The sequence below is a fragment of the Gavialis gangeticus genome, unplaced genomic scaffold, assembly GCF_001723915.1.
Source record: "Gavialis gangeticus isolate Ggan-Ray unplaced genomic scaffold, GavGan_comp1, whole genome shotgun sequence".
Lineage (NCBI taxonomy): Eukaryota > Metazoa > Chordata > Crocodylia > Gavialidae > Gavialis > Gavialis gangeticus.
The window spans coordinates 192,229,247-192,239,450 of record NW_017728992.1 but is presented as its reverse complement, the minus strand read 5'-3'; the positions used below and the strand labels follow the sequence as shown (position 1 = coordinate 192,239,450).

Here is a 10,204-nt window from a genome sequence, read left to right as displayed (position 1 = left end):
CGTCCCTTGCTGGCTGCCTCTCCAGTTGCACCTCGGCTTTCTTGATTTCACCCCTGCATGCTCAGTCAGTGCTTTTATACTCCTCCCTATTTATTTGTCCACTTTTCCACTTCCTATAAGCTTCCTTTTTGGGACTCTTACTGAAGAGTTCCCTGCTAAGCCAAGCTGGTCTTCTGCCACACTTGCTAGTCATCCTGCATATTGGGACAGTTTGCTTCTGCACTCTCAGTAAGGTTTCTTTAAAGTACCGTTAGCTGCCCTGGAGTCCTCTCCCCCTCAGACTGGCTTCCCCAGGGATCCTGCCCATGAGTTCCCTGAGTGAGTCGAGGTCTGCTTTTCTGAAGTCCAGGGTCCTTACTCTGCTGCTCTCCTTCCTTCCTTTCCTTAGGATCCTGAACTCAATGATCTCATGGTCACTGCTGCCCAAGTTGTCGTTCACTACTACATTCCCCACCAATTCTTTCCTATTCGTGAACAGAAGGTCAAGAAGAGCACGACCTCTAGTGAGCCTCTTCAACACTTGCACCAGGAAGTTGTCCCCAACTCTCCAAAAATTTCCTGGATTGCCAGTGCACTGCTGTATTGCCCTCCCAGGAGATGTCAGGGTGATTGGAGTCCCCTATAGGAACCAGGGCTTATGATTGGGAAACTTCTGCTAGCTGTCTGAAGAAAGCCTCATCCACCACTTCCTCCTGGTCTGGTGGTCTATCACAGACCCCCACCACAACATCACCCTTATTGCTCTCCACTCTTACCTTAATCCAGAGACTTTAAACAGGCCTATCTCCAGTTTCATACTGGAGCTCTGAGCAATCAAATGGCTCTTTTAAATAATTTGTAACTTTTCCTCCTCTCCTTCCCTGCCTGTCCTTCCTGAACAGTTTATACCCATCCAGGACAGTGCTCCAGTCATGCAGGTCAGCCCACCAAGTCTGTATTATTCCAATCACGTCATGATTCGTTGACTGTGCATGGACTTCCAGTTCCTCCTGCTTGTTTCCCAGGCTCCTGGCATTTGTGTACATACACCAAGGTAACTAGTGCCCTGATTTCTCAGAAAGAATGAGACCACCTCCCCTGTTGCCCCCTCCTGCTTGCTCTTCTGCCAGGCCTCCTGCTTCCCCACTTACCTCAGGGCTTCGGTATCTATCCCCCGGCAGACCTAGTTTAAAGCCTGTCTTTGAAGATGCTCTTCCCTCTCTTTGTCAGGTGGATCCCATCTCTTCCCAGCCATCCCCTTGATGACCCCTTCATACGGCTGCCTGCTGCAGGCAGATGCATGATCAAAATGGGACCTTCTGAGAACACGGGTTCTAGTCCCGCTACTTCCCTATTCCGAAAAACAAGGCGAGGCTGTGCCCCATGCAAGATTTCAGACAACTTAAGTTCATTCATTAGACAGGTTTGGATCTCAGCCCTCTCATCTATTTCTTTCCTAGATCCTATGAACTGAGTGGCAGTTCTTATCTTGCAGGACATGTATTTGCAGGGGGCAATCCACACAGTTCAAAGCAAATGTCTGTGCTTCACATGTAAGAGCCACCACAACCAGTTCTCAATGGACCCAGCCGTGTTTACCTAGTGCCCGGTGGTATCGAGACTCAGTGTATGCCCTTGGCATAACAACCAGTGGATCTCAGATCATTCTTTTTGTCTGGTTACCAGAGATGTTCAAAAGGTCAATTTGCACTTTGTCTGGTGCCTGGGTCTCAAAACTTACTTGAGAAAAGTCACACATTGCCTTTTCTCACTCAGTATAACTTATAGGAGCAAGTTTGGACTCTGTATCAGCCAGGCCATAACTTTCTCAGGAGAAATTTAGCATGATGGCTCAGCTCATTACAAGCCTCTGCTCCAAGCCAAAGATTTCATTTCACTGGATCACATAGCAGCTTGCACTGGTGTACTCCATGTGTGAGATTATACTGTTGCTCCTTTTCGAAGGGAATGATCCATTTATTTCTACTGAAGAAGGAATCACTTCTTGCTTGTGACTTGAATATAGTATCGATGTCCTACCAGAACTCCCTTTTTGAACCTTTATCATTCTATTCTGTGGCACCTTCCTCTGCAGAGATGCCTTTCCAGGGGCTATAACTTATGCCTGTAGAACAAATAGCAGTCTAGGATGACAAATTATTTTTACACCGTTTTTACAGGGTCAGTTATGCTTATACACACACGTGAAATTTCTTCCCCAGATAAGTCGACATATTCATCCACATCAATTTATACACTTCCCTGAGCTTCTTCCCTCCAAATGAGACTAATTTAATAATCTGGAAATACTGACAGCCTTGCCTTTCTACCTATCTAGAAGAAAACTTTTTAAAAATGGCACAGCTTTTTCGTAATGTTTAGTGGTAAGTCTGACAGCCGGATACATCTGCCCCAAAAATACATTAAAATCTCTTATTCTGTGATAAAGTTTCCCCTTTAGAGGAAACCTAGGTGCCGGGTAACATCTCTATCATATCTTGTAGCCCTATCTCAGAAATTCATAGGGCTGCTGAATGGAGCTCTACAATATTTTTATATTTTACTAAACACGAGTCCTTCCAGCCAGCTTCTAGATCAGATGCCCAGTTTGGAAGAACAGTCCTATCATCTTTATTTCAGTAGTTTGGTAACAGCTGATCAAATGCATGCGGTTGGATGAGCACAGACAAAGGCCTGAAGAAGAAAGGTGATATTTTACTCACCTGGCAGTAAATGGAGGTCTTCAAGGCAGCCTTCTCCATGCAGATCCCATGAGCTGCCCTTCTTCTTCAGTGATATAGATTCTTTCTACATCGTATTGAACTGTGTGGCAGTTGGGGCTGCTTTCCCCTATGTGCCCTCCATGGATAAGGGTAGCGGTGAAGGCATATGGCGCATATGTATAGTCTCCAAGCAAGACTGCTAACTAAATGATTCAGGGCTCATATGAATGGGATGCTCATACCTGTACTGGAATCTATATAGACACCAAAGTCTCAGACAACTTCACTTGCTGTGTGGTAGGCAACTTCTGATTTAGTCACCAGCTCTTTTTTGTCTCTGGCAAAATCCACTTCCTGAATGCTTCCCTTGTTATCTGAAGTATTGCTTTTAGATTCTGCAGTGAAATCCAGACATTTATCACCGCCGTTCAAGCAAGGCCACACCATACACATTTCAGAAGTCAGTAGGAAATGATCATGTTAACAGAAAAACAGTTGTGTAGCCATTCATTTAAACTCTGCAATATCAGGATGTGGCATTACATAGAGAGAGTATATTTATGTAGCCCTATAGTGGGGTTTCAATTAGCCTAGCTCCCCCAACTCAGACTGCAATCAGTCCTTGAACCCTTTAAACCAGTTCTTTAATCTGGTCCCAGCAGCGCAGTCTTTCCGTGGGCCCTGCAATGCAGGCGCAGATGCCCTGGGTTCTCCTAGGGCTCAGCCGAAGCAGAAGCAATCCAGAATAAACACATCTGAAGTCCAGTCCCAGCAGCACAGCCTTTTCTGGGCCCACACCACAAGCTTTAAAGCCCTAGGTTAATCTGCACCACAGAGCTCAGCAGAAAATATAAAGCAGTTCAGAGCGTACACCTGCAGGCACGGGTTAGTTCTCACCGTGAAATCTTCCTCCTTCCTTGGAGGAGTCCTCGCTCTCAACGCAACCATTCCCCTACCCAAGTCTTCCTCGTCTCACTTCTTCTTCCTGCCTCTTTATTTCTGGTCAGCCAGTCAACTTCCCCTCATTATTGGTTGATTGCCCTTAGGCGGGCTGGCTAATTGATCCAGGCTGCAAGCCTGCAACCTGTTACAAGCCCTTTCGTAGTAGGGGTGACCCAGTAGGATGGGTGGGCAAAATGGTGGATCTGCCCAGTGGCTGGACTCCATTTCCCATCAGCCCCTGCCCACATCACTGCAGCCAGTTTCCGTGGAGACCCCAGGAGTGGTGGCATTGTGACAGCGTGGGGCCAGGGCTTCCATGGAGACCAGCCCCAGCAGCGCGGGCAGGGCACACAGCTGCGTGAGTAGCTGCTCTGCAGCCGGGGCTGGGAACTTGCAGTGGTGCCAGCGTGGTCTGGAGCCAGGGCAGAGCCATGATGCTCTGCCTGCACACCCCTGCCTGCATGCCACAAGATCCCAGCCCCAGAGCAGCTCCCCACCCTGCCAGTGCTTCTGGGAGTGTCTCCATGGAAACCCTGGCCCCACACTGTCATGGCCCTGCCACTGCTGGGGTCTCCATGGAAACTGGCCACAGCAACATCGGAAGGGGCTGCTGGGAAATGGAGTCCACTGCAGGCCTGATCTGGCCCACGAGCCACACTTTGCCTGCCCCTGCATTAGGGGACTACCCCATATACATATCAATTGTATCATAAAAACTAAACACACACATACCCATATATCAAATGATGTATCATTAAGTTCACTGCTCTGCATTTTTCCACAATCCACCTTATTCTGATTATTCCAGTAAGACATCCCTCTAGTGGTTTTTCAGTGAAAACATGGTGTGGCAGATAACTTTGTGCTGCCATAAGAGTGCTAGTAACTTGCTTGAATATCAGTGTTGTCATTTGGTACCAGTAAGGTTACTATGAATGCATGCTTCTAGAAAGATAAAATATTGAAAGTCATTACAGTCACAAGAGGGCAATGAGATGGATTATGAGAGAGCTGAAAGGTACTGAAATATTTTAAATGCTCTTTTAGGCAAACAGAAGATCATCCCCCATAAGTTTTCCAACTGTGAATTGAGTGGAACTGACTGGTGGTGAGAAGTGGGTGTCCTGGTATACCATGTACTGAGCAGTTGCATAGGAAAGAACATTTTTGTATTCTCCAGTGTTTTGCTGATAACTTATTTTTAGTTCACAGCACATTAGCTCTTCTCTCATTCATGGTTGTGCACAAGTTATTCGTGTAATAATCTACCACTGACCCAGCACTTAGAGGGCACTGAACTGGAAAAACTAAGGTTCCTTCTCATCGGACAATGTTACTGACTAAATATTGGCATTTGTCTTTTTAATGACGAAGCTAGCACTTCAGACACGTTAATGGAGCAGAAGCAACGCGGCGCATTTGATGGAAATCTTAGTAAGGCCTTATAGTAACATGTGCAGCATTTATATTACAGTGCTTATAAAACCTATCAATTCTTAATGAGCTTAGTTGCTGATGACAAAGATATTGATGCATTCCCATAGCCTCAGCTATCCTAAATAGCTATTCAAGTTCTGATATATTAAAAGCAACATGAAAGCAAGTTAAAAGTCTGTAACTGCATTAAAGGAGGAAAAATGATTCCTTTTGCTTATTTTGTAGCCAAAAGCTGGGTCTCTTGGATCGGGTTCGTGGTACCAATACTAAAGGAAAGCTATTTACCCCTCTGAATGTAGATGCCATTGAAGAAAGTCCTTCTAAAGAGCCTAAGAATGTTGGCTTGAATAATAAGGAACGTTTCCGCACTGCATTCCGAATGAAAGCATACGCTTTTTGGCAAAGCTCAGAAGGTAGCACATCTCTGTTGATTTCTTTTACCCCCTCAAGTTCTTCACTGCGTTCCCATTTTTGTTTGTTTTTTCCCTTCCACCTCTTTTTTGAAGTTTCATGACTTTCAAAATAACATGCTACATCATTAAAAATAATTGGACATACACAACTACTGCATGCCCATACATGGAGAATTTACTGACCATTTGGGGAAGACCTTGAAAATAATCCCGCGTTTGAGCCGAATGTCTCTCCACATAAGATGCATGGGTTACTTAAAACTAACAATGCGCTGTATTGATGTATGTGCAGTTGAATCCACTTGAAGTGAACATGGGCATGGGAGAATGTGGGGCAGTGAATCTAAGTGTATCTAGGAGGATCTAGTGGGATCTAGTTAACACGATTTACTTTCTTTCAGTTTCCTAGGATGCATCCACACATGCACTTTAATGCTCAGTAGACTATTTTACTGCACGTTAAAGCATCACATAAAAAAAATTGCATTATGCTAATTCACAGGAAAATAGTCTGCTGCACATTAAGCATCACTAAAAAGTGTGCATATGTGCTACTGTGTGTTAGTGCGGCCTAACGTGCATTCGTTTAGTACCTTACATTGGAGATACTAAATTTAGTGCATGTTAGAAAAGGTGCATAAATGCATATGTAGACGTGCCCCCATAGTCTTTATTTAGACTCATGCTAAGCTTACTTAAAAGAATCCTTTAGACTCCCATCAATTCATCAACATGTAGGACGCCCAGCCCCTCAGGCATCGTGCGTAAGTTTGGTCCATGGAGTCTCAATTGATGTGACTTGCCTGCCAGTGGTCCCAAAGAGAAGTATAACAATAAAAGGAGCTTACAGGAGACTACAAGATCATGTAAATTAAAGTAGGGGTCATGTTATTTAGTATCCATCTGATGTAACCTGTACGTTGTGGCCAGATTTTTGCACATATGTGTTTGGCCTGCTTTACAGAGGCAGGAACGGGGGACCCCATGCAAGAAGATAGGGGTGACAGTAATGAATTCCTCATGGAAGATATGATCCCCACTTTGAAAACAGTCATCCGAGCTGTCAGGTATATTTTCTTTTACTGACTTCAATATTTTGTTTTAACTTTACATGTTTGAACTACAGGAGATTGCTACTACACCACTGTTTCTGTGCTGTTCACTGTCATTGGTTCTTTTAAGTGGAGTAGGAGGATAGATAATAGAAAAGAAATAGCCAGAGGTGGTCAAAAGTCTTCTGTTGGAAAATGCAAATTCAGTTAAACCAAACCATTTTGCAGAAACATAGCAATTTCCCGGGTTTGTTTATGTTGGGTTATGCAAACTGTCTGTTCGTTCTCATTGACGTGACACACTTTGGTAAGGTTGGAATTTGCATTTTGCAGTTGACCTGGACCTTTTCTCTTTTACTTCTTTGTTTTTACATTTAAATAGACCCAGGACCTACCTTTGGACAGAGTCCAATTTGCAGTGAGACACCCAGTGCTTAGCAGTGCAAAAAGTATTCCCTAGAAGCCAAGAGCTAATGGGCAATTCCATGACTCAATAATACATAGTATGGATTGACAATGAATTAGCTCAGTGACTGCCGCTTCCTCCCCACTCTAAACATTTCTGCACAAATCTTCTCAGGAAATGGCCCTGAAGGTGCAGTGGCCTCTATTTTCCATGTACTTGTATTCACTGTTGGCAGCTGTTTATTTCTCATAACAGTGCTGTCATTTTCTATGGAAAATCCACATAGCAGCAGGCATTTGAGTGCTCCGGGATCTGTAGTACATCTGCCACCTGGAGACTCTTCAAGTAGGATGGCCCTCTTTCTTGAAACAACCTGGCAGCTAGAGCAGAAAGCCTGATTGCTATGCTCAGAAATTGTTCTTAAGGGATGAGTGTACCAGATCAGTGAACACACAGCGTGCCTCACCTAAAACTTTGACTCAAAGCTGACTCAAACTTTGATTTTAAATCTGTGTTGTCATAGGAAAGGAAAGGCCACATTTTAAGTTATGCTACTGTCCTTTTGGAAGCCTGTCTTTTCATGTACGTCCTTTAACACCTCTAACAGCCCTGGCTAGTGTATAGCCAAGAAACCTGATGGCTTGTTATTCTTTCTCTGAAGTAAAGTTAGTCCATATTTGCTGAAGCAATAGATTCAAAAGGAAAATTCCCTACACGTGACTTTTCTTTCACAACTTCTCATATTGCACCTCTCACAAAATGAATGTGTAAGTTCATTTAGCTGCCACAAGTACTTGAAATTTGTGGACGCAAAATTGGGGACCAGTTTGAATCCAACTAACATGCATCTTTTTAAAGATGTATTTCTTCATTGTTTTACATCCATTTTTTTCATTGTCTCTTGGGTGGACAGTAACCCAACGGTTGCATTGTCTGCATGGTATATATACAGAAAACTAAATTAGCATCTTTCTTTCCTGCCCCATGTCTTGTACAACTCAAATTAATTGGTACAGGTTAAGGTTAGTTAATTTCTGTGTAAGTTAAATCAGATGTGAATCTAATTATTTTTCTACACTGTTTACACCGAAATTGAATGTTAACTGGAAGTAATTCATTTATAAGAAGCTTCTTGAGTCCTAATCAAATAATATTGGAAATTGATATGCAAATCAGGCTTGAAGTCATTTCATGATACTTTTTACAAATTGTCTACTGTACTTCAGTTGTGCAGCATCTAGATACAGGTCTGATTTTTGTGGACTTCGTCCAATCATGGTCATACAGGAGAAAAGGAAAACCATTATGTATCTTTCATACATAATGAAGAAAAATCTAACCTACTAATGATGCATAGAAAAATACAAAATGTATTTGTAATGAGATATAGTGTTTGATATTCCCTGTATTTCACTTTTTTGGAATGAAATTATATTGTTTGTTCAATCCTTCATCATCCAAAGAATGGTTATTGGTTGCTTGGCGGGACCTTCATTATAATTGACCATTGTGCAATTTATATTAGAGGCTAGTAATTGTTCTGTTTACTGTACAGAATACTACAATTTCGTCTCTACAAAAAAAAATTCAAGGAAACTTTGAGGCCTTATGATGTAAAGGATGTGATAGAGCAATATTCAGCAGGGCACCTTGACATGCTTTCCAGAATAAAATACCTTCAGACAAGGTAAGATTGCTCATGGTAAAATTGGGAAACTGCAGCCTTGGCAACCTTATGGTCCAATGGCTGGGGATCTGGCTTCATGGTTGGACCTAGAGAGTGATAGTTGGTAGAACCAAGTCAATATGGTGCATGGTGACCAGTGGCGTCCCCCAGGGCTCAGTACTCAGACCAGTACTCTTTAATATATTCATAAATGATCTGGATTCAGGTGTCAGAAGCAGACTGACTAAGTTTGCAGATGACAACAAATTATGGGGAAGTGCGGTCACACTAGGGGATGGGCTGGCAATTCAGGCCGACCTGGACAGGCTTGCAAGGTGGGCAGAGAAAAACCTGATGACATTCAACACAGAGAAATGCAAGGTGCTCCACCTCAGGACAAAAAAAACCCACATCATGCTTATAGGCTCAGCAGTGCTACACTCACTGGCACCACGACCAAAAGAGATTTGAGGCTCATAAATGACCGCCAGATGAACATGAGCCACCAATATGATGCTGCAGCCGGCAAAGCAAATAAAACTGGCTTGCATCTACCGATGCATCTCAATCAAGATCCAAAAAGTCATCCTCCTGCTTTACTCAGCCTTGGTGAGGCCTCAGCTGGAATCATACATCAAATTCTGGGCTCTGCACTTCAGAAAGGAAGTGGAGAAGCTTGGGAGAGTCCAGAGGAGAGCCACGGGCATGATCAGAGGGCAAGAGAACAGGCTTTATGAGGAGAGGCTGAGAGGCACGGGACTCTTCAGCCTGGAGAAGTGGAGGCTCAGGTGGGACTTGGTGTCAGCTTAGAAGTACATAAGGGGTGTGCATCAAGAACTGGGAGAACGACTGTTCACTAGAGCACCCCAAGGGAAGGCAAGGTCTAATGGTCACACACTGCTGGAAGACCATTTTAGACTGGACATAAGGAAAAACTTCTTTATCATCCAAGTCACCAGAGTCTGGAATAGAGTCCCCCCATAAGTCGTTCAAGCACCTACTCTGAATATCTTTAAGAAACGCCTGGATGTTTATCTTGCTGGGGTGATCTGACCCCAGTTGACTTCCTGCCCCTTGGGTAGAGGGCTGGACCCGATTGATGTTGTGAGGTCCCTTCCAGCCATAATGTCTATGAAATCTATGAGAGCATAAGAAGTGCCAAACTGGGCCAAACTAGTGGTCCATCTAGACCAGTGTCTCCTCTCCACCAGCAGCAGAAATGGATGTTATATAGGGAGAGCATCAAACCAGATATCTCTAAGGTTAACTGTCCCCTATTCAATACTATCTCTAGCATTTGGCCGCCAAAGGAAGCATCCCCAGCCATTCTGTTTAACAGCCATTAATGGATCTATCATCCATGAACTTTTCCAGTCCCTGTTTGAACCTGGCTATGCTATCTGCTGCCACTACCTCCTGTGGCAATTAGTTTTACAAATTAATTACTACAGCTGTGCAAAGCTTTGGGTGCTGATTCAATTTAGAGGAGATTCGGCCCAATTTGGCGGCCAAATCTCTGAATCTGAATTGAATCAGAAGACCAATAAAAAGGTCCAAATGGATTCAAAGCTCTCCAAATTGATTCG

At 43.7% G+C, this 10,204-nt stretch overlaps 1 protein-coding gene across 1 annotated transcript in view; it reads left to right on the top strand.

The window, feature by feature from the left end:
• The window catches only part of KCNQ3 (potassium voltage-gated channel subfamily Q member 3), a 92,822-nt gene that overhangs the window by 75,815 nt on the left and 6,803 nt on the right, over positions 1-10,204 (top strand). The window contains exons 11-13 of the mRNA XM_019519620.1: positions 5,307-5,494; positions 6,459-6,561; positions 8,508-8,639. Of these exons, the coding sequence (XP_019375165.1) occupies positions 5,307-5,494; positions 6,459-6,561; positions 8,508-8,639 (423 nt within the window). The remainder of the gene's footprint in view (positions 1-5,306; positions 5,495-6,458; positions 6,562-8,507; positions 8,640-10,204) is intronic.